This window comes from Odocoileus virginianus, chromosome 2, assembly GCF_023699985.2.
Source record: "Odocoileus virginianus isolate 20LAN1187 ecotype Illinois chromosome 2, Ovbor_1.2, whole genome shotgun sequence".
NCBI lineage: Eukaryota > Metazoa > Chordata > Mammalia > Artiodactyla > Cervidae > Odocoileus > Odocoileus virginianus.
Genome location: NC_069675.1, coordinates 59,313,859 through 59,338,376, shown reverse-complemented (window position 1 = coordinate 59,338,376; position 24,518 = coordinate 59,313,859). Strand labels below are relative to the sequence as shown.

At 37.9% G+C, this 24,518-nt stretch overlaps 1 protein-coding gene across 1 annotated transcript in view; it reads left to right on the top strand.

Annotated features, from left to right (window-relative positions):
- PELI1 (pellino E3 ubiquitin protein ligase 1) overlaps positions 1-21,198 on the top strand; it is a 53,861-nt gene extending 32,663 nt beyond the window's left edge. Inside the window, exons 2-7 of the mRNA XM_020916213.2 lie at positions 5,491-5,630; positions 8,323-8,452; positions 15,044-15,145; positions 17,686-17,883; positions 17,971-18,159; positions 18,556-21,198. Of these exons, the coding sequence (XP_020771872.1) occupies positions 5,560-5,630; positions 8,323-8,452; positions 15,044-15,145; positions 17,686-17,883; positions 17,971-18,159; positions 18,556-19,122 (1,257 nt within the window). The 5' untranslated portion in view covers positions 5,491-5,559 and the 3' untranslated portion in view covers positions 19,123-21,198. The remainder of the gene's footprint in view (positions 1-5,490; positions 5,631-8,322; positions 8,453-15,043; positions 15,146-17,685; positions 17,884-17,970; positions 18,160-18,555) is intronic.
- The last annotated feature ends 3,320 nt before the right edge of the window (positions 21,199-24,518 follow it).

Sequence of the window (24,518 nt, the reverse complement as noted above, 5' to 3'; positions counted from 1 at the left end):
CCGACTCCAGTTGCTTTCCTTCAAGAAAGAAGGTTGGTTGAGAGAGGTTGCTGAAATATTAAAATATTTTAATGCACAGAAATATTAATAATTAATCACCATCAAGATAAGATGATAGTTCTCCCATTCTCATTCCAGCCACTCTTATCAAGTCTGATGAAATAATGAAACTGCAACTTCAAAGCCATTGTTCTCCCTATCACAAGGCTTAGTAATAACTCTTTAAGACTGGTGGTTAAGACTCACACTCCCAATGCAGAAGACATGGATTTGATCCCTGGTCAGGGGACTCAGATCCTGCATGCTGTGAGGTGTGGCCGAATAAAATAAAAAAAATTTAAGATGACATCAGTATGATTATGGTAGTAAGCAAATGTTTATTAAATACCTTACTGTGTACTAAGTACTATGAGCAAAATAGGGGAATTCCTCCTAAAAAATTGTTACCTCCAGTTTGTTCTCAGTGGTTCTGAGGGTGAGGGTGGGAAGGAAGTTGGGGGATGGAGTGTGGGAAGGTGAGACATTCTCAGGGGTGCTGCTGAACCTCTGACAACGTGCAGGCCATCTCCCCCCTCCACTCCCCACGTCAAAATGTCAGTAGTGCCAGGGTTGAGAAACCCGAGTTTAGGGGAACAATCACTATCTGTGGAAAAGATGTTAATTTCTTTCCCATCAGGATGAAAATAAGTTATCACTGGAGCTGATAGAATATCAGCATGTCATTTGGCCACCCTAAAAAGCAGGGCTGGGAGTTTGTCCAGGAGTGCCCTGTATCTCGAGAAGGGGAACATGGCCTTCCCTTCTTTCAGTGCTTCACTAAGAAGCCAGAAGACACCAACAGAAAGAAAAGTAGTAACCTCATACTCCTACAGTTGACACCATTATTTTGCCTATCTCTCTTCTCCATTTATGGAAAAATGCTGCTTATTAATCCCGCTGATGGTGAAAGAAGGAAGATGATGATTAGTTTTTCACTCTTAGCAAGAAACTGCTGTAAGTTTACCACCCTCCAATTTGTTGGCTCCACCAACAAATGGCTCCACCACAAGCATAAGAAAAGAGTTCCTTTTGTTTGAATCATCCTTTTGAAATCAACCACAGGGGAATGCTGGTGTAGATGGAATTCTGTTTCATCAGAGATAACATATGCAATCCACATTATATTTTTCACCATAAAAAAATTATAACATTTTCATGTTTTAAAACATTTTCCCCTTTCCCCCTAGCATCCCTTATGCCTAATCTCTTGCCCACCAAAATAAGAGTATCCAAAAGTTTATGTAAACACATTCCTAAGGTCTGTTTTGTCCCTTGCTTAGTGTTTGTTTTACTTCTTTTTATTTTTCAGGACAGGAATTTTGTACTTGTGTTTAGTAGATAGAAAGCAAAAAGGCTTTGTGCAGTGTGAAAAAGAAAAGTGTTATGTTAAAGGAGCAATTTGGACCGAGATTGGTTCCCCAGTTTTCCTTCTTAAGGTAAAACTGACAATTATATACTAGAAAGTCTTTTCCTTTGCAAACACTTGATAAGAAAACAATTGTATTTCCTGGCCTTTAAAGAACAAATGATTAGAATGTTGTATCAGTCAAATTGAGACTCTAAGAAATGTATTTTATGGCGAATTATTCATGTTTTCTTAGCCCATACACACACACACAAATAGTGTTCCAGAATGTGTTTCTTTTAAAATTTAACTTGGGAAGGTTTCTGCTGATGAGAACAGCATGCTTAATTTTCACAGATGAAGCAGACTTCAAAGTAATAGATATTATAGGAAACAGCCTTATTGTCTTAGCAAGATTTTCTCTATCATTGTTTCCAGTCTCATACAGAATTAATGGTGCTATTTCATATTCTTTTTGCTAGATCATTTTGGGATAGGATTGAATATGTGGGGTCAGACCAGCGAACTTAATTGAATACCACCAGGCGTTGTCTGTGATTGAGGTATTAGAATATACTTATGTACATATGCATTTCATGTTCTCAGGAATAATAACTTCAAGAATTGATTTTGAAGAATTCTGTATATTTTTCAGATTTTTAAAACACAGAGATTATCTACAGAGAGTGAATGCAAGAGTTACTATCTAGCTGCTGGGCTTTGTTTAAGATCCTAAATAACCATTTCTACTGAAGTATCTTATTAGAGATTTTAGATTATTAGATACAGAAATAGAAACCAAGTTTCATTGTGTTCCTGTGATTGAAATTTTGTTATCTGATAAATATCTCAAATTAGACCTTCTAAGGGATCTAACCAGAGTAAGAATAATTGGGAACATGTTGTTTTTCTTGGCTAATTTGGCCAGAGGCTCTAGAAAATAGAGTGGTGAGTATATGCCAACCCTACTCTTATTCCTTGTCAAAGCTAGAATTAGTTCCTGTTTTGCTATAGGGGCAATAGGACTAAATCTATAGTGCTGTATGCACATTACTTGTAAATTCTTATGTTAGGACCAGATGGTCTCTCGTATATTTTCACCTCCAGTGTTCTCTTCATTTTACTTTAGTCCCTTCATTTTTAGAGATGAGGAAGCAGATTGGTTTATTCAAAGAGAACTAGAACTAGAACATAGATTATTACTTGCCAGCCATGCTAAAAACTAGTGTCAGCCAAATATGGGCATTTATGTATCATTTTCAGATTTTTGCCATATCTATGTGCTTACTAACCTATTTACTACTGTTGAAATTGACTTCTTTAAATAAGTTATTTTTAAGGAAATGTTTTGCTGCTATAAATGAAAAACCCCCACTTCCTAAAAATAAAAAGTAACTCTAAAAAGGAATCTGAATCAGGACAGTGTTATTAAAACTTAATTTAAATTTTAAATTTAATTAATTCATGTTATTGAAGTTTTAATTCTTACTGTTCTTGGTCAGAAGTGTGCGACAGCTGTGTTTTCATGATTAGATGGCAGTACGTTAATTGTCTAAGAAGAGCTCATTTAAAACCCCTGGTTAAAGCTTCTGCTTAAGCTTTTAAAAATGGATTGCTTCTTTAGGAGAGAAGTAAAAGGGATAGACATTGATATATTGATATATGACATAGTGTAGATTAGATGATCTTATTATATGCAACTATAGTTGTGAAACTATAGCACAATATCACAATATTCTGGTTTTATAGAATACTGACACTAATAAGGCTACAAACCATTTCCATCACCACTGTGGTGCCTTCCTGTTGCTTTTTTGTAGTCACATTCACCTCCCTCCTGCTCCCCGCTCCCCCCCCCTCGCCCAGTTTAACCTTTGGCAACCAGTTATCTGATTTCTGTTTCTGTCCTTTTGTCATTTCAAGAGTGTTATATAAAAGAAATCATATATGTAACCTTTTTAGCTTAGATTTTTATACTCAGCATAATTCTCTAGAGATTTGTCCATGATGTTTCATGTACCAATAGTTTATTCCTTTTTATTGCTTAGTACTATTCCATAGTCTGGATGTACCACAGGTTAATCATCCACTTAGTAAAGAATATCTGGGTTAATTCAAGTTTTTGGCTACTATGAATAAAGCTGCTGTAAACTTTTATGTACAGGTTTGTGTGAACATAAGTCTTGATTTTACTACCATGTTCTTTGTTCTTTTCTGGTGTTCCAAGTTTTTTTTTTTTTTTTTTTTAATCTTCTGTTTAGAGAATTCCTGCTAACCATTCTATTAGAGTAGCTCTGCTGGTGACAGATTCTCTTAATTTTTCCTCATCTGAGAATGTCTTGATTTTTCTTTCCATATTTGCTGGAACCTGGCTGATAGTTACTTTCTTTCAGCACCTGAAAAAAATAGGCCACTTGCTTCTGGCTTCTGTAGTTTCTGGTGAGAAATTCATTGTTTTCCCCCTATACATAAGATTTAGTTCTTCTCTGACTGCTTTCAAGAAAATTTCTTTGCCTTTAAGTCAGAAGTTTAATTATCATGTGTCTTGGCATAGATTTCTTTAGTTTTATCCTATGTGGAGTTTGTTCAGCTTCCTGAATCTGTGGTTCTGTTTCCCTTTTCACATTTGTTGAATTTCAGTCGTTGTTTGAGTACTTTTTCAGCTCCATTTTTTCTCCTTTCATTCTGAACTCCAGTGATACTAATGTTATTAATAGGGCTGTTCTGTAGCCCCACAGGTCCATTAGACTCGTTCCTTTTTTTTTCCAGTCTAATTTCCTGTCTGTTGTTCAGACTGGGTACTTTCTGCCTTACAGCTCATTCCTTTCCTACGTACCTTCCATTCTGGTTGAGCCCATCCAGTGAACTTTACATATCTTCTGTTTCTTTGTGGAGACTCTATTTTTTGTTTGTCTCTTTGCTCCAAACTTGTTTGTAATTGATTACTGAAATTTTTATCATGACTGATTTAAAATCTTTGTTAGATAATTCTCACATCTCTGTCATCTAAACTTCTGGCATCTGTTGATTATCTTTTTGCATTGTTTTAATTCTGTCTTGTACTTTATATAATACGTGGCTTTCTTTTGAAAGCTGGACATTTACGTTTAATGTTCTGACACTGAATATCATCCAGACCTTCTATTTTCCCTAGCTTTTCCTCACATTGCTCTGTCAGGGAAGTACGGGGAGCCTTCTTATCACTACCAGGTGGACATGGAAGTCCAGGTTCCCTGCTCGGCCTCCACTGACACCTGAGGGAAGAAGATCCTGCGGAGTTGGGATGGAACCCCAGGCTCGCTGCACTCTCCACTGACACCACTCAGGCAGAGGAGGGGGCACGTTACCAGCCAACAGGGTGGCCATGCTGTCTCTCCACTTGGCCTGTTCTGACACTGCCTCTGGCAAGCGTAGGCCCAGGGGGAGGCCAGGCCGCCTCACTGTGGCCTCCTGAGGCGATGTCCGGGCTCAGCACTCAGCTCTTGCTGGTGAGTGCGATGGTGGGGTCAGCGTGTTTGCTGTGGTGGTGGCTGAGTAGAGCAATTATCGTCAAAAGCTTCCTGTCTTGCAAAGGCCGCCGTTTTCTTGTTCTTCTGACCAGAGAGAGCAGGCATTTTGTCACATGTTTGTTTTTCTCTCTGCCAGTGGGCATTTCCAGGTTGCTAGATTCTTCAGCTTCAGATCTGGGATATATTGATACTAGGCAAAAAGAAAACCCGAAGAACTTGCCACGGAGTTGTTCCGTGGGCCCCGAGGCCCCAGCTGTTCTGCCTTCTCTACTTTTCAGAGTCTTCTTCTGCTTTATATATAATGTTCAGGGTTTGGGGTTATAATTAGCAGAAATCATAGGGAAAATAATGTCTTCCTCATCATCCTGGAACTGGAATTTACATTTTTAATGTAAAGTCAACATTCCTAAATTTACATTTTAATGTGTTTAAACAGTTATATCAAATATATAACCATTATTGGGGGAAATGTCAGACACTTTATATATTATGTGATAATTTTCATAATATTGTGCTCCCAAGGACTTTTAGAAAAGAACATCTTTACTTAAACTGAAATTCATTGTTCAAATTATTAATGAAAACTTTTCCCTCTAGGAAATAATGCAAAAGGTGTCCCAAGGCTCCTGACCAGTGAACAAAGATTTGAGAAGGACAACCAAGCTCATGTTTTCTCCTGATCAAGAAAATCATCCATCCAAAGCACCAGTAAAATATGGTGAACTCATTGTCTTAGGGTAAGACTTCTCCATCTGATGAGCATAAAATTGAATGATATATGGTAACTTGAACATCTTGGTTAAATGCACTTTTTTTTAGGATTTATATCCTGCCTTTTTCCAAAGAGTATTTAAAGCTACAGAGTTATATTACCAAATCAAGAAATTCTTTTAATTCTCATTTTTGTGTCATCCTTTGTAAGTACTCAAATGCTCCATAAACTCTGCCTCACCCTCACCCCTAGAAAGGACAAACCTTCTTAAACATGAAGTGAAAAATGTACTTGTCTAAAGTCACATAGCCAGTCCATCTGTCTTCCCTATGCCTTTTTTTAGAAAATTTGCCTCAGCTGACTGTACCCAAAATCTCCCCTCTGCTTAGGTCGTTTCTCGTAGGTTAGTGTTTATTTGTTCCTTTGCCCTGTGAGACAGTTGCTGCTTTCTGCTTTTGGTCCTGTACTTAAAAGAGTTGTATAGACATGACAGTATGATGATTCTGAAGCCCAGGACATTGCTACTTGTTTGCTTCGAAAGTAATTTCATCCATTCTACTCATACAGTCTTATGATTGAGGAATAAATGATTCCATTATTTTAGTTTATCCAGTCTAAACTTGCCACAGCTGTCAAAATGGAAACACAATGTTAGACTGTTTCTGTCCTGCCTAAAAAGCAGTTCTAGACATTTAGAACATATTTTAGAATCAGGTTGGTGCAAATTCTTCTTTAACTGAGACTGTGGCCATTGTTTCAGGTAAGAAAGTAAGAAAAACTGGGGAAATAATATGGTGTTACTGAGCTTGACTGGAAGCCAGGAATCCTGAATTCCAGTACTTTTTCCAACACTGCTAGCTGTGTGGCCTTAGGCAAATCACTTAACAATTTTGGGTCTTAGTTTCCTCTTCTGTAAAATGACAGACAAGATCAACTAAGGTCCCTTGAGATTAAAGAAAAAAAAATTTTTTCCCCCAAAAACAAAAGATTGTAAACTTAATATAGGAACTACAATATTACAATTTAAAATCACATAGATTTTGATGCATTAATACCAGATTTTTAACCACCAAAAGCTATTCAAAGTTAAATTCTTCAGCAGGAAATTTGAGTCATCTGAAGACTTAGAATTTGAAATTTAGTATATGGTTTAAACTGGCTCTTTTAGCCCAGCAGTTTCACAGTTAATCTTATAAAATGGTTGTCTCTGTACCTAGCACTTGATATCTTAAAATGCAAACAATGCTTCTTCTCAGCATTTTAGAAGGAGAAGTCAAGCTGGATAAGGTGGTCAGTTTTGTGCTAGTGCTAGTTAGAAAAGAGCTCTGAGCTACAAGAACACAGTGTAGGAAGAGACAATATGTCCAAAGGAGGCAGGAGGCGCACTCTGGTAGACAGTAGTGAGGGGCAGTGAGGAGCCCTCAGTTTGTGAGACTGGGGGCAGCGCAGTCCCAAGCAGCAAAATCCAGTATGTATTAGCTGAGGGGCACTACTCTGAACCTGCAAGGTTAGCAGGGGCTTTTGCCAGAAGAATCAGTGTGTTTTACATTTTACAAAGGTTGTTCAGTGTCATTTCTATATCTGACAACCTTTAAGTAAACTCCGTTCTCTTCCTTGTCAGCCACTAGCGTAGACCATTTTATAAGCACAGTCTCCTCCACCCTCAAAACTGTACCCATTCCTTGCCTCAGTTTCCCCCCAGATTAACCGACGATAAACAAGAAACCATAAAACCAAATTTGTCCGGCCATAAGGGGACAGTACATGAGGAGAGAGGATTATTAAGCTACTGTTCGTGCTTCGGCGAAGCAGTAAAGAATGAAAAAAGCACAGCAAGCACCTAGATTCCAGTTCTAGCTTTGCCAGTGTCCCTTGTGTGACCTTCAGAAAATAATGGGGGGACTCAATTCCTCTGAAGAATAACTTGATTCCTAACCTGTAACAGAGGCAAGTGGTACCAGTTTTGCAGTTTTTATGAGAGAATGAATAAAGTGATTTGTGAAATAGAACCCACTAGTGCCTAGTACACAGTTAACACCCGGATGTTTGTTTTGAACCTTTTTGCTATTGATTCACTCCTCGCTCACTTGCTTACCTTAAGGGCATGTTTATGTTATCATGGAGAAATGGTCATAAGATCTGAGCAACACACGTGTTTAACGGCCACTTAGTTATGCTCAGTCAGACAGGTTTTACTGACTTAACGTGAATGTATACAGGCCAGTAGCTGAGACTGAGAAGTCTAAAAATTCCTAATTTCAAAAGTTCAGTTATTTATAAAGTATTTGGTTCATAGTTAAAGGGGATTCTGTTTTAAGCAGGTCATATTTGTTTAAATATGTACTTTTAAAGGTTGTATTACCACATGCAAACATTCACCTTTTAAAAAAAAATAGAATGAGTCATAAGAAGTCAGGTATGCCATTAATCAGCTCTTGATTACCTTAAAGAGGGAAGAAAAATACAAGTAATTTAAAGCTGTGTGTAATCCAAAAGGTACTTCTCTGTGACTTCAGACATAGAAAAAAATCTATTTTGTTTCACACTCAGGCAGCTGGTCTGGGGATCAGCAGTTACTAAAAGTTAATTCTAGACACTTAACAGTCTGCTAATAGATAATTAATCAGTGGTTGATCCTCTAAGACAAAATAAAGCATTTGTTTTAGAATTGTGTGGTTCTCACCTGAGATCATCTAAACTTTTTTCTCCCCCATCAGGTATAATGGGTCTCTCCCAAATGGCGATAGAGGAAGGAGGAAAAGTAGATTTGCTTTGTTTAAAAGACCTAAGGCAAATGGGGTGAAGCCCAGCACTGTGCATATTGCTTGTACTCCTCAGGCTGCAAAGGTAAAACAAACAAAAACTAAATAAATTAACTTGGAGAGATTGAAAGACATATTTGCTGTTTATATTCTCTCGCAGACCCTTCACATTGTATACCAGAAGTTTCCTTTTGTTTGGATAGGAGAAGACACTTGGGAGATAGGATATCTAAAAGGGCATAGGACTTTTTTTTTTTTTTAATGACACACGGGATCCATGAGTAGAAATTAAAAGGAAATAATTCCTTTTTTGTCATTAAAAAAAAAAGTGGGGGTGGAGCGGGGGGGGGGGGGCAGGGCTTCATCTAGACTTTGGAATTGTGGAACTGTCCTGAGATGTAGTATGTTCCCGCTATTACTCGAGGGACCTCTGTGAGCTGGGCAAGGAGTGTGGTACAGAATATATGTATTCAGGGCCTAGAAACATGTTTGGATGAGATAATTTTCTTAACTAAGTGGTCTTTATCAAAGATTTTATATATGCTCTTGTTTTTATTTTATGACTCCCACAGCTTTGTAGCGTAGTACCTTAAACACGGTTAGTTCAGTCCCTCAGTCGTGTCTGACTCTGCAACCCCTGGAATCGCAGCATGCCAGGCCTCCCTGTCCATCACCAACTCCCGGAGTTTACCTAAACTCATGTCCATCGAGTCAGTGATGCCATCCAATCATCTCATCCTCTGTCATCCCCTTCTCCTCCTGCCCCCAATCCTTCCCAGCATTAGGGTATTTGCCAGTGAGTCAACTCTTCACATGAGGTGGCCAAAGTATTGGGAGTTTCAGCTTCAATACCATTCCTTCCAATGAACACCCAGGACTGATCTCCTTTAGGATGGACTGGTTGGATCTCCTTGCAGTCTACGGGACTGTCAAGAGTCTTCTCCAACACCACAGTTCAAAAGCATCAATTCTTTGGCGATCAGCTTTCTTCACAGTCCAACTCTCACACCCATACATGACCACTGGAAAAACCATAGCCTTGACTAGACAGACCTTTGTTGGCAAAGTAATGTCTCTGCTTTTTAATATGCTGTTTAGGTTGGTCATAACTTTCCTTCCAAGGAGTAAGCGTCTTTTACTTTCATGGCTGCAATCACCATCTGCAGTGATTTTGGAGCCCGAAAAAATAAAGTCAGCCACCATTTCCACTGTTTCCACATCTATTTGCCATGAAGTGAAGGGACCAGATGCCATGATCTTAGTTTTCTGAATGTTGAGCTTTAAGCCAACTTTTTCACTTTCCTCCTTCACTTTCATCAAGAGGCTTTTTAGTTCCTCTTCACTTTCTGCCATAAGGGTGGTGTCATCTGCATATCTGAGGTTATTGATATTTCTCCCGGCAATCTTGATTCCAGCTTGTGCTTCTTCCAGCCCAGCGTTTCTCATGATGCCCTCTGCATATAAGTTAAATAAGCAGGGTGACAATATACAGCCTTGATGTACTCCTTTTCCTATTTGGAACCAGTCTGTTGTTCCATGTCCAGTTCCAACTGTTGCTTCCTGACCTGCATACAGATTTTTCAAGAGGCAGGTGTGGTGGTCTGATATTCCCATCTCTTTCAGAATTTTCCACAGTTTATTGTGATCCACACAGTCAAACCATAATCACAGAAAACTAGCCAATGTGATCACACGGACCAGAGCCTTAAACAGAGTAGACCTTCATTAATTATTAAATCGAATCAAAGCTATGAAAGTAAATACCCAATTGTGTCTATAACACAACTTCTCAGGCGCCTAGCCTACTTCATGCTTCTAACCCCCTTTTTATTCCCAACCAGAATTTCCAGAAGCTAGGCCACCATTTCAGGACACTTGGGCTTTTCCTAGAGTGATAGACAGTAAGGGGTCATTTCAGATCTTACATTTCTTCTACTTCAAATTTTATAACAGAGACTAAATTTGTTACTGTGGTGAATGAATAAACATTACAAAGAGTTCTTTACATCTGGAAGTACCTATATCTTTAAGCAGCCCCAGAATGTACATTAATATTATACCATCTGAGCTATATTTTTGTAGATTAAAAATAAAGGAGAGCGAAATTGGCATACAGTGCCTTGTTTTAAGTCACATTTCCAGTCCCTGGACTTCTGGCTTCGTTTTGTATCCAGTGTGGTGTCTAAGCAAGAGCCCTCGGAGTCTCCTCTTACTATTTAAGAGCCAGGGAATTTAGAAAAGTGACAGTTTCTTTTATGTGTTTCCTTCTGTTCTTTTGCAAAGAAGGGATGTGCTGATAAATAATAAGCAGGTGGTAGAGTGAAAGCTTTATTGATCTGAAGAACTTCTTTCCAGTATTTCCCCACTGAAGTGCTCTTGGCATTTTGGGTATTCCAGTTCTTCTTTATGCAGGACTGTCCCACCTGTTGCAGGATATTTAATATTAGGTTGGTACAAAAGTAATTATGGTTTTAGACCATGAATTTTAAATCGTTGTAAGTAGACTCAAGTACATCTTTATATTAATCAAAATAGGAACCATTACAGTCAACACATTTTTGCCAACAAGAATTTTGTTTATTCATGTAGCATAAAAATCTGTGCTTCAGGATTCCATGAACTCTTAGAAGGCATTTTCTGCCTCCTCCTGGTTGTGGAAGTGTTTTCCCTGCAAAAAGTTGTCAAGATGCTTGAGGAAGTGGTAGTTGGTTGGCAAGAGATCAAGTGAATATGGTGGATGAGACAAAACTTCGTAGCCCAATTCATTTAACTTTTGAAGCACTGGTTGTGCAGTGTGTGGTCGGGCATTGTCATGGAGAAGAATTGGGCCCTTGCTGTTGACCATTGCCGGCTACAGGTGTTGCAGGTTTTGGTGCATCTCATTGATTTGCTGAACATACTTCTCAGATGTAATGGTTTCACCAGGATTCCAGAAGCTATAGTGGGTCAGATGGGGAGCAGGCCACCAAACAGTGACCATGACATTTTTTTGGTTCAAGTTTGGCTTTGAGAAGTGCTCTGGAGCTTCTGCTCTGTCCAGCCACTGAGTTGGTCATTGCTGGTTGTTATATAAAATCCACTTTTCGTCACATGTCACAATCTGGTGGAAAAATGGTTTGTTGTTGTGTAGAATAAGAGACGGAGAAGGCAATGGCACCCCACTCCAGTACTCTTGCCTGGAAAATCCCATGGACGGAGGAGCGTGGTGGGCTGCAGTCCATGGGGTCGCTAAGAGTTGGACACAACTGAGCGACTTCACTTTCACTTTTCACTTTCATGCATTGGAGAAGGAAATGGCAACCCACTCCAGTGTTCTTGCCTGGAGAATCCCAGGGACGGGGGAGCTTGGTGGGCTGCCGTCTATGGGGTTGCACAGAGTTGGACACGACTGAAGTGACTTAGCAGCAGCAGCAGAAAGAGAGAGGATGTCACTTCAAAATTATTTTTTTGATTCGCAGTCAGCTCACTAGGCACCCACTTATCAAGATTTTTACCTTTCTAATTTGTTTCAAATGACCACAGGATGGTCAATGTTGAATTCTTTGACAAATTCTTCTGTAGTTTAAGGGGCTCAGCTTCAGTGATGCTCTCAGTTGGTCACTGTCAACTTCCGATAGCCAACCACTGCACTCCTCATCTTCAAGGCACTCGTCTCCTTTGCAAAATTTCTTGAACCACCACTGCACTGTACATTCATTAGTAGTTCCTGGGTCAGATGCATTGCTGATGTTGCAAGTTGTCTCTGCTACTTTATGACCCATTTTGAACTCAAATTAAAAAATTGCTCAAATTTGCTTTTTATCTGGCATCATTTCTATAGTCTAAAATAAATATAAAATAAACAGCAACTAGTAAGTCATTAGCAAAAAAATGAAGTGAGAAATGCACATTAAAATGATGTATAATAACATAGCCACATAGAGTTCAACAATGCAGAACAGCCGTTAACTTTTGCACCAACCTAATATTCTTAGTCCCTTCCCACGGAATGCCATTTCGGCCCTCAATCATTGTGATGGCCAACAAACACAGCCACCAAACACCCCTTACACCGCCGATACTACCTCTGGTTAAGAACTCCTATCCTAGGGAAAATTTCTAAGTCTTATTCTGTAATTTCCTATTGTGTACTTTTCTTCATGTTTTTACTGTCATACTCCTCATGTTTCATTGCTGGCTCCTTTTCATCTTTACTAGGCAGCAAGAATCTTAGGGATCAAAGATTGACTCTCTGCTTTTTCAATTTTGGAGGAGTGTGTAATGAGGTCAGGAAGAAAACTAACTGTTTAGTCTAGCAGTCATCTGGGATGAGTGCTTAAACCCTGACTTCCAATCCAGTGAGAATTTAACTTGACACAGCTCTGTATTTTCAGTCTGAATAGATCTCATAGTTAAAAAAAGAAAAAACAGCTCATAAACTCAGAGTACACAAAACCTGTGTTTTTAAATCCCTTCAGCCATTAAGAATTAATGACCAAAGTACTAAAAAATTATTTCATTGAAAAGTCAGCTGCTTAATATTGAGATAAGTAGCTATAGATTTTTTAAATCTTTAAAACCATTTTGTCATGTTTATGAATGCATCAATGTGTAGTAAAGCCTGTTAAAGTGCATGGGAGTGACCTAAACTGTACTCTTGAGTTCAGTTCCTCTACAGAGACAGGAGTAGGGAAGGACATATAAGCAGCCTTCATTATATCTGCAGTTTAATTTCTTTTAAAATATCAGAAGCAAAAATGGTATTAGTAAGAATGATAAAAGTTGGGTAGTTTGTACCCAGGTGTTTGTATATTCTTTTTGTGTATTTGAAAAATTTCACCGTCTTAATTATCTTAAAACTATGAAGACTATCTATTCCAGTTTAGCTACCAATTGAAATGAAGTAAAATTTCATAATACCAAAGTTCTAATTATGAAAGTTTTTTTTTTTCATTTAGCCTCTTTGCTGCATATAATCATTCTTCTGTGTCTTTCTGTGTTTCTTTTACACAACCTGTTTCCACTTCCTCTGTGCAGGTTTTTCCCCCTCTGATATTATCATCATCTCATATGCATAGAAAACGCCTGAAAACAAAACTGAGAAGTTCTTTTTAGCAATGTTTTTAGTTTGGCATATGTCAAAAGTACAGTCATAAGCATTATATCCATTTCCTTTGGTATGTTTAATCATTCTATGAATTTTTCTGTATCTAGCCTAGCATATGGCAAATACTTGTCATCTATAGAGTCACAGAGTGGCTAGGAAAACCAGTTAACTCTGCTTATGTGTTAACTTTAAACCTCTTTCATTATTAAATAAGATTCCTCTTGTCTTGCAAGATTTTGTCTTTTCTCCTTATCAGAGCAGTACTGAGTACTGCTTTCATTTACTACCTGGGATTTGATTTTTAAGTGTCTTATAACTTGAAATACTTATAATGTAGACTCAGATTTTACAGGTTTTTTATACAGTGAACTTATGTTTTTACTCTGTAATTGCTTCAGTGCACAGGTAGACCTCAGATATATTTTGGGTTCAGTTCCAGACCACCACAATAAAGCAAATCACAACTGGTTTCATTTCCTAATATATACATAAAAGTTATGATTGCGCTATGCTGTGGTCTTCTAACTGTGCAAGCTTCCCTGGTGGCTCAGATGGTAAAGAATCCACCTGCATTACAGGAGACCCGGGTTCGATCCTTGGGTCGGGAAGATCCCCAGAAGAAGGGAATGGCAACCCACTCCAATATTCTTTCCTGGAGAATCCCATGGACAGAGGAGCAGGCAGGCTACAGTCCATGGGTCACAAAGAGTCGGACACGACTGAGTGGCTGAGCACATAAGTGTGCAGTGATAGCATCATGAAAGTTACTCAGTGTGTCCAGCTCTGGCGACCTCATGGACTGTAGCCTACTAGGCTCCTCTCTCCATGGAATTTCCCACCTGAGCCACCAGGAAAGCTCTTAAAGTACTTTTCATGCTAAATGCTAACCATCATCTGACAATGCAGAGTTGCCACAAATCTTCAATTTATAAAATATTCAGTATCTGTGAAGCATAATAAAATGAGGTCTGCCTGAATTCTTCTGCACTCCACTCACTCTAAGAAACTGTCACACAAAGGTTGTACAAGTTATTAATCTCTAAATTTCAGGGGGAAAATATGTCACACATGTAATAAATAGATTACCGTTTTTTAAAGAAAGAATAAAAACCTCTGCTTTTTTTATTCTCAATTGATCTAACAGATATTTTATTCAAAATAGCAGTAATGATGTCCTTGATTATGTATTAACATATATTTTTATATGTCTGTGTATAGGTGAAATGGATGTCAGCACTGACATAAGAGATGTTTTCTTTTGTAATTATAAAATAGTTGACTTGCTCTTGTAGCAGCATGGTGGTATTTTTTTTTTTAACTTTTGTTTTATGTTGGAGTACATACACTCCAATACAAAGAGATAGTGTTGGGTGTGCAACAGCGTGATTCAGTTATACATTTATATGTATCTCTTCTTTCTCAAATTCTTTTTCCAATTACGTTGTTATAGTATAATGAGCACAGCTCCCTTTTTTGTGTGTGTGAAAAAAAGGTTCTCTATTATCTATTATGGTTATCTGTTGTGAAAAGTTTATCTATTTAGATTGAGGTACCTGCTAATTTTTGCTATTAATCTTTTTTTTTTCTTAGGCAATAAGCAATAAGGACCAGCATAGCATATCATACACCTTGTCTCGAGCGCAGACAGTAGTGGTTGAATATACTCATGACAGCAACACTGATATGTTTCAGGTATTATAACATGTAAACTTTTTTTCTTAAAGAACAAAAAAAAGTTAAAAATCTGTTGTAATTGACTTTCGCTGTGGTCAGCTTAAAGGTTATCATACTTAATGCATTTCATTAAAATAGATGTTGATTTCTAAACCCCATATATAGAAGTCCACATAGCATGAGTAAGAGATGGGCTCTGATATCAGAATTTCTGGTAAACATTACTTAGCCACTCTCTGCATCAGTTTCCTCCTATAAAGTGAGATAATAGAACTTCCTTCAGGTGACTATTAGGAAGCTTAAATGTGTTAGTCCCTCTGAAGTACTCAGAACTGTGCCAGGTACTCGGTAAACACTTAGCTACTAGTATTGGTAGCTGTAAAAAATAATTATCATCTATTATTATCCAAAAAAGAAACCAAGGGATATTTTATACACATTGATGATTTTTTTTTCTATTACTTCTCACTTCCCTCTCTAGGCAACTAAAAGTACAGTTTCTAATTTTTCATATCATATATGTGAAGTCTAACTTTCTTCTCAGCATATATTTGGTCAAAGCTAATGGTATAGTAAGTTTTTATTTCTCTCATTCTTTGTACCAATCCAGTACTGATGGTTTTATAAATTGATGATAGAAAAGCCAAACCTTAAAGACATAAGCAAGATTCTTGATTAAGAGAGACATCCTCTCTCTTAATACTGGGTTTTTGTAAAGCCTTGGGCTTTTTTGAAACAAATTTAAATAGGATATAAAGTGCCTAATAATGTTCTTATGATTATTGTCCCAATGACTTTTCAGTTTTCTTAACTTTATGAGGTAAAATGAAGAAGAAAAGGCCTGGAGGTGTCTTTGCTGTAGTCAGTAACAAAATGTTTCTTTAAAGTCACTCTACACTCAACCTTCTTAATGGAATGCTGAATTTTTTAGAATAGTGGAAATATTTTTAGTTCCAAAGGTTTAAGACCATTTTCTTTAGATATCGTATTCTTAGAAATAAAGAAAAGGAACATCCAAATGTTACATTTTTTTAATCAATAAATTTCCCCCTAAAACTATCCAGACTAAATAAGGGCTTTGTACTTAGTGGCAGGATAAAAACACTAGAGTTTTATCTGAAAGTGTGTTGATAAAAGGAATTCTTAAAGCTCAGCTATGCAAAGAACAACTTAAGAGTCATCATCTTTGTAGAGGGTCAGTAGTTTTTCTCAATAACAATTTTCTTTATTTTTTATGATACTACTTGTTCAGTGTTTTTTATTTTTGGCTGTCCTGGGTCTTCATTGCTGCTAGCAAGCCTTCTCTAGTTGCAGTGAGTGTGGGCACCTCTGTTGTAGTGCGCGGGCTTCTCATTGTGGTGGTTTCTCTTATTACAGAGCACAGGCTCCAGTAGTTACAGTGGTTGGACTTAGTTGTCCCATGACATGTGGGATCCTCTTAGACCAGTGATCAGACCTGGGTCCCCTGCATTGGTAGGCGGGTTCTTAACCACTGAACCACCAGGGAAGTCCTGTGATACAACTTTATAACAAATACATTAATGAACTGATTTTTAAATGTTTAATACCCTATGATAATTGTCACTTTCGCCATCTCTTCCACCGATTTCATTTTTTCAACTTTCATCTTTCAAAATTTAATTAATTAATTTACTAGCTAGTACATTTGAAGATGTTTTTACTTCACTGACACCTCATCCAGCAGAAGAACTCTGTTCAAGGAAACTTGTCTCTCTGAAATATGGCCAAGAACCAGGAAGAAAACAGAAAAAACATTTAGGCATATAAAATAAATGCCACAGAGTCCGTGTACTGAAATTCCTTTTCTCCCCTCCCTTGAGAATCCCTTAGGCCATCACCAAGAACCTTTTGAAATACTTTTCTTTGAAGTTTGGTTATCTGATTTCTCAACCCATAGCAGAATTAAGAGTAGCTAGTTCAAGGAAGAGTATGCTGCAGAGACAAGTATACCCATCAGCAAGAAATGAGAGTTGACAGCCTGACAAAAAAGACAGGAGAAAATCTGTGAAGTAGACATAAGACCTCAGAGCGCGGCTTTGTAACGTTTTAACATAGGGATCAGTGTTCTTCTACACCTGTATAGCACCCAAAGACATCACTGCACTTCAACTTAATATAAGCAGTATTCATAGTGTAATGTCCTGGAGTCATCACAGAAGATTTACTTTTATGTTCATTATGTTCTGTTAAGGAAACTAGAGTAATATGTGGTAGACATATTTCTATCCCAAGGGGTTAAAATTAAAATCTGCAGCCACTTAGAAATCTCAGCCATCCTAAACTCTTCATTCCCTGAGGGTTTCCTATATTCTGGGTTGTAAGTTCCTACTTAATTCTATGCTCTAAGTAATTACTACATCAGAGGAAATCTGACAGATTGGTTTTCAAGGGTATAGATACCTCCAGAGTTAAGTGTGATAAGTTTGAGCTTGAGAAATTTCAGAAGCTTGATGATTTCACCTTACTGTTTGTGCCTTTGAGTGAATTTTCCGCTGTGTTCCTTTCGATAGGTTTATAGATATTTCTTTTTCTCTTAGATTGGCCGGTCGACTGAAAGTCCTATTGATTTTGTAGTAACTGACACAGTTCCTGGAAGTCAAAGTAATTCTGATACACAGTCAGTGCAGAGCACCATATCAAGATTTGCCTGTAGAATCATATGTGAACGGAATCCCCCCTTTACAGCACGGATTTATGCTGCAGGATTTGACTCATCAAAAAACATTTTTCTTGGGGTAAAAAGCTTTTTTCCTAAATGTTGCCTTTTACAACTGCTTCTGTTTCCCAGTTTACAAATAAATAGAAGCTCTTTATTCTACTAGGAGAAGGCTGCCAAATGGAAGACATCAGATGGACAGATGGATGGCCTCACCACTAATGGTGTTCTTGTTATGCATCCACGCAATGGGTTCACGGAAGACTCCAAACCTGGAATATGGAGAGAAATATCAGTGTGTGGAAATGTGTTCAGCCTGCGTGAAACCAGATCAGCTCAGCAGAGAGGGAAAATGGTGAGTACTAAGATAAACTTCTTACTTAATTACAGTAGACTTCATAGGGTGGGTAAGCTTTCCCAATTTAAACAATACTCTGTGTATTTTCTACTTGTATCTGTATGTCTTTGACCAACATATTTACCAAATTGGAAATATTAAGCTTACTGATTATTAGTCAGATGGTTTAATCATAAATTGTCTTTACTATAACTCTGAAAAGATGTGTTACTGTTCAATATCTTATCCTTGATTTTGAAACCTATATTTTTCATGACTGCCATTCAAGTTTCTTCAATAAACAACCAGAGGAAATCTTGATTCTTGAGTAAGAAGCTTGTAAGACCAAAACTCTGAAGTAAAAATCCAAAACTCCATGGTGAATGTGTGTTTTTTGATTCTTGTTTTCTCTAGGTGGAAATTGAAACCAATCAGTTACAAGATGGCTCATTAATTGATCTCTGCGGCGCAACGTTGCTGTGGCGTACTGCAGAAGGCCTTTCCCACACTCCTACCGTGAAGCATTTAGAAGCTTTAAGACAGGAAATCAATGCAGCGCGACCTCAGTGCCCTGTAGGGTTCAACACACTAGCATTTCCCAGCATGAAGAGAAAAGATGTTGTTGATGAAAAACAACCATGGGTGTATCTAAACTGCGGCCATGTGCATGGCTATCATAACTGGGGAAACAAAGAAGAACGTGATGGAAAGGATCGTGAATGTCCTATGTGTAGGTCTGTTGGTCCCTATGTCCCTCTGTGGCTTGGATGTGAAGCTGGATTTTATGTGGACGCCGGCCCTCCAACCCATGCGTTTAGCCCATGTGGGCATGTGTGTTCAGAAAAGACAACTGCCTATTGGTCCCAGATCCCGCTTCCTCACGGTACTCACACTTTTCATGCCGCCTGTCCCTTCTGTGCACATCAGTTGGCTGGTGAACAAGGCTACATCAGACTTATTTTCCAAGGACCTCTAGACTAACAGACAGTTGTCCTGCAGGACTACATTTAACATTTATAAGCTAAGTGATCTGGGCTTTCCAACCTGTTGTCCACGTCACAGTTTTTCTGCTCTGGTCGTTTGCATTAAGATGAAGAATTTTTTTAAACATTTGTAATAAATAGTAGCAATTTCTGAGCAAAAATCTGGGAAACTCAAGCAAAGGGGTTTTCGAAAGTACCAGACTTCTGATTTCTGAGTTTTGAAAATATATTTTGAGGAGAAAAAGACATAGTCTAATTTGATGCCTTCCTTTTAGTGTTTTTGAATCACCCATCCTCAGTGTTGAAAAATTGTTTTGTATAACTGAGGGTACTGTTGGTTCAAACTATGTTAGTTTACAGTTTGTTGCAAAATTGTAAAATACAGCAACATGTATATTAACTTTTTTTCTATTTATCTTTATTATAGAAAATATCTTAGAATGTTCCCGGTAGAGTAGCATGGTGACGATAGTCTCACACTCCTGGTGGGAATGGTAGTTTAGCAAGCGTAGCTCAAGGATTTGCAGAGTTAGGAAGAAGGACAGGAGAGACTCTCTCCCCACCCCATCTAAATATGAAATTTGGTAAATTAGAATGCTTTGTAAAAACAAATTCATATTATCATTATGTAAGAGGTGTTTGTTTTTAACCACATTAAAGAGAATTGGGAAAGAATTTTTTCCTTAATGTTTCTTCCGAGTATAGTACTATAACAAAAGCTTAATGCTAAGAAACATTTTATATGCTCCTTTGAAAATGCAATTTAATCTAGATTATCTGGTTTTCTCCCACAGTAACAAATCTGTTTTTAGTATCAGCAGCATTTGGCAAGTTTATTTTTTAGATATAAACTGTGGTTCATCTGTTCACTGTTTCTAGAAAAAAATCATTCCCATGAGAAAAAGCATAAATTAACAAGAAAGGAGAGTGACTTGATTTGCTTTTAGAAAAAGAATGCTGAATTAACTATCCTGTATTTGGACTTATTCAGGTGTTAAGAAATGTAGAAAGATTTGAAGGGTTGAATGACAACAGTGCTCTTTTGTTTTGTTTTTTTTAAATCTTAACAGACCAGCCTTAACTGTGGGTTTGAATCCTAAAAGGACATTTGCCACAGTGTGACTCAAGGAAATACTTGGTTGGCAGGTGAGCACCAGTGACAGCCAATTGGAGGGACATACTTGCATGGTCAGTTTATTCTTTAACTCCAGTAAGTTCTTTGCTTTCAGAAGGAAGAAAACATTTTCTCTCCCCTTCCCCCACCCACCGGTTTTTTTTTTGTTTGTTTTTAATACCCACAAGGAAAGTATAGACAGCTGCACTACATCAAACCCTTTGCGACACTTGTAAAAATCAGTACACTTTTAGGTTAGACAGAATCATTGTTTTAATCTTTTGATTTGTTTTCCTTTAGTTCAAAAAGCTGTATTATACTTAATTGACTCTAGCAAGATTTTGTATGTGGTAGCATAGCTTTAATTTATCCTGTTATGATACTGTTCTGAATTTTCTTTTGGTTTTTAAAAAACAAAACCTGTTGCTTAGAAGCCATGAACTATTTTACTTTACTTCAACTTGTCAAAATTTCCTTGTTTTAAAAAAATGATCATTTGGGTTCACTCAGGAAATGCATGTCAGGAAACTTGTATTATAAGTTGACTAGTTGTGATGTACCAGTAACTGCTGTTACTCCTTTTTCAAAGATACACAATTGATTTTGAAGTTTTCTGGATTGTCACATGCTTTGTGACTAATGCAAGGAAATCAAGTCCTGTGTTGTATTTGTTCTAGTCATTTCTATTCAGGCTATATATTGTAGCTAATTTTTATTTGCAATTAATTTATTCAAACTAAGTAAATACTTTTCAAAATAGATACTTGAATTTGTTTCTGTGAGTTCATTTTTCCATAACTTAGAATGGGAAACCAGAAGTGAAAACTTGTGGACAAAATGAATCCACACTCCAAAAATATTCACTTGAAATAGATGAGTTTGCATGTAATGTAACTCTTTATTCTCTTAGGAAAGTATCTCTTCCCTGTTAATAAAGGAACTTCTTTAGTGGTTGAGTAATTGCGGCCATTTTCTAAATTAAACCCTGCTAAAGAGAGAGCTCTTAGTAAGTTGTGTAACTAGACTGTTTAAGCAGTGCCTCAGTAATCATAAAAGGTTCATGTTCTTCCTGAGCTGTCTGAACTTCCTCCTATCGGGGAAAATCTGGTTCATTTTCTATCAAATTAAAGTTATGAAAACTTAGATAATTTAAGTCATTAGTCATATGTTTTTCTGTTCAAGCATCTTAATTATTCAAGCAGTTTAACTATTAGACATTTTGCCAATGACTATTGGAATACTTTTACTTACTCATTGTATTAAGGGAATGTCAGTATTCTGACCAAAAAGAAAAAAGTTGTGTTTAGGTCTCCTAAATGCATTCTCAAGAAAGATAGTCTGAATGGCTCAATTCTTTTATCAGAGTGATCTTAATATCTAAATCTGTGTTTGATTAAGATTAAATCTTAACCTGTGCCTGACTCTTTGCAATGCCGTGGACTGTAGCCCATCAGGCACCCTCTGTTCTTGGGATTTCTGGGCAAGATTACTAGAGTGGGTTGCCATTTCCTTCTCCAGGTTATCTTCCCGACCGAGGGCTTGAACCCACGTCTGAGTCTCCTGCATTGCAGGGGTTTCTTTACTGCCGAGCCATCGGGGAATGTGTTAGTCACTCACTTGTGTCCAACTCTGCAACCCCATGGACTATAGCCCACCAGGTTCCTCTGTCCATGGGATTCTCCAGACAAGAATACTGGAGTGGGTTGCCATTCCCTTCTCCAGGGGATCATCCCAACCCAGGAATTGAATCTGAGTCTCCTACATTGCAGGCAGATAGATTCTTTACCTTTTGGGCCACCAGGGAAGCCCTCCTTAATCCATAAAAGAATTAAATTTCCCCTTTATCTAAAATGTTGGGGTCATGAAGCAAGACAGGGTGAATATCTAGAAAAAGGAGTTCTTTACCAGGTTATCTTCTTCAAGCTGCGATTGCTTACTTTCATCATATAAAAATCTTCTAGTACTTGTGAGACAGGATACAAATAAATACTCATGTAAACATAGAATCACATCTAACAAGAGTAGTCCCATTCCACCCTTCCTTCAGAAGAGTGCCCCAGAAACCATGTGTGATGCATGACCTTCTGACACATAGACTGAGGGCATGCGTGTAAGTCCATCCATTAATTAAATGTATAAAATAAATGTAATTTATTTTTTAAACTTCATAAAATAAATGTAACATGTTGGCTCCTCATCCCAAATGATCATCTTAAGTTAACTGAAGGATCTGTGATCCTTTGTTTGGTTTTTATGTTCTAAGCATTAACCCTGTAGCAAATCGGATCCCTTAAACACTACAGAGCCCAACTGTATTGTTCTATCTCCCACTCCCACTTTCAGAATTGCCCCTGTACAAGCATACTCTACAGCCATGCCCTCAGGATTTTACTCCCACATTCTCATAACAGATATTTGAATATCCACTGTGCACCAGGCCCTATTCTAAACACTGGGTGATATACCAGGGAAAGACAAAAACCACAACCCTGCCTTCATGAGGTTTGTGTTTTAGTGAGAAAGATGGAAAGGAACAAGATAATGTAAAATTACAGTATGATAGATAGCAGTGCTGAAGGGATAAATAATGCAGAAAAGGGAGATACAGATGTCATGTGTGATTTGTGTGAGTGTGTGGAGTGTTGACAGTGTTCAGTAGGAGGGCAAGAACTCCACTGGAAAGTTAATATTTGAGTTAAGATCTGAAGGAAGTGGCTACTTAGGAGAAGAGCATTTAAGCAGAAGGAACACCGATTGTGAGGCTCCTGATGCAGGAGCATGCTTGAAGTCATTCTGTAACAGGCAAGAGGCCAGTGTGACCATGTGGGTAAGAACGGGGAGAAGAGGAACAGGTTGGATCCAGGAGTTAAAGGAACAGAGGAGGAGTGAGGCATGGGGATGAACTAGATCTCGGAGTGCCTCCTGAGACTTCTGGCTTTTATTCTGAACAAGACGGGGGCTCATGGGAGGATTTTGAGCAGGGGAATAACATGCTCACACTTAGCTTTTAATAGGATTCAGGTAGACTGAAGTGGAGCAGGGAGACCAGTTAGACTGTTGCAGTAATCCTGGGGGGGAATGATGGTGACTTAGGTCAAAGTGGACGCAGTGGAGCTGGTTTGAAAAGTAACCAGAATCTGGGTATATTTTGAAGGCAGAGCTGACAGTATTTGCTGGCAGGTCAGATAACAGGTATGAAAGAACGAATAGGAGTCAAGGACAACTTGGTTTAATTAGCCTGAGTAACTACTAGAAGGATTAAATTGTTGGTTAGTGAAGTAGAGAAGAGTTTGTGTGGGAGGGTGTACTGGTTGTGGAACTTAGTCTGGGACATTCAGTGGAGGCTTCTCTTAAACAAGATATTTATTGAAACCATCTCTGCTTTGGCTTTTAAACTACTGTCAGAGCTCCTAATTATGATCAGTGACCCCCATGCATCCCATGCTAGCTTAGAAACAAAAAAGTATTCCTCCTGATTAAGGGCCAGCTTCCTTTCATTAAAACAGAGAGTGGGGGTACCTCTGTCTTTGCTTTGGCTGCCCTCTGAGGAAATGCAGTTCTATTTTCAACCACAGTAGCTTCCTAGCCCGCATGTTCTGATACAGTTCTCCCTTATTCATATATACCTTTGTCCTTAGCGCTAGCCTTTTTTTTTTTTTTTAAAGGTTCTCAGTTTTATTGAAGCTTAATGTTTTGCTGCTTCAAATCCTTCCGGGCACTGGCAGAGCACATTGGTGTTTGTTTTTTAATTTGAATATTTAAATGTTAACAGAAAACAAAGTATTCTTGAACCTATTTTATAAGTCCAGATTTTAATATCTGGCTTCCCTTAAGGAAATGTGTCTGTATTTGATAATATTGTCAGAAAGTGCAGTAAAGAAGATAAAAAGAGTTTTTTTAGTAATCATTGTGAAATATTATGTCCAAACATCCTGTTAGATGCTATGTTGGAAACACTGGTTTGTTTAGAGTGATGTCAGATTGTTAGCCCAGCTATGTATGTTAAACTACAGCTTGAAAGCTCCTCACAGCTAACATTTGAGCATTTGCTGTGTGCCTAGCACTGTTCTAAGTGCATCATTCTAAGTATCTTATTGATGTTGTTTAAAACTCAAAACAACCTTAGGAGATAGGAACTATCGTCTTTTTTTTTTTCAATTGGAATATAGTTTATTTACAATGTTGTATTTCTGCTGTACAACAAAACGAATCCGTTATATATATAATATACACACATATATCCACTCATATATATATCCACTCTTTTTTTAGCTTCTTTC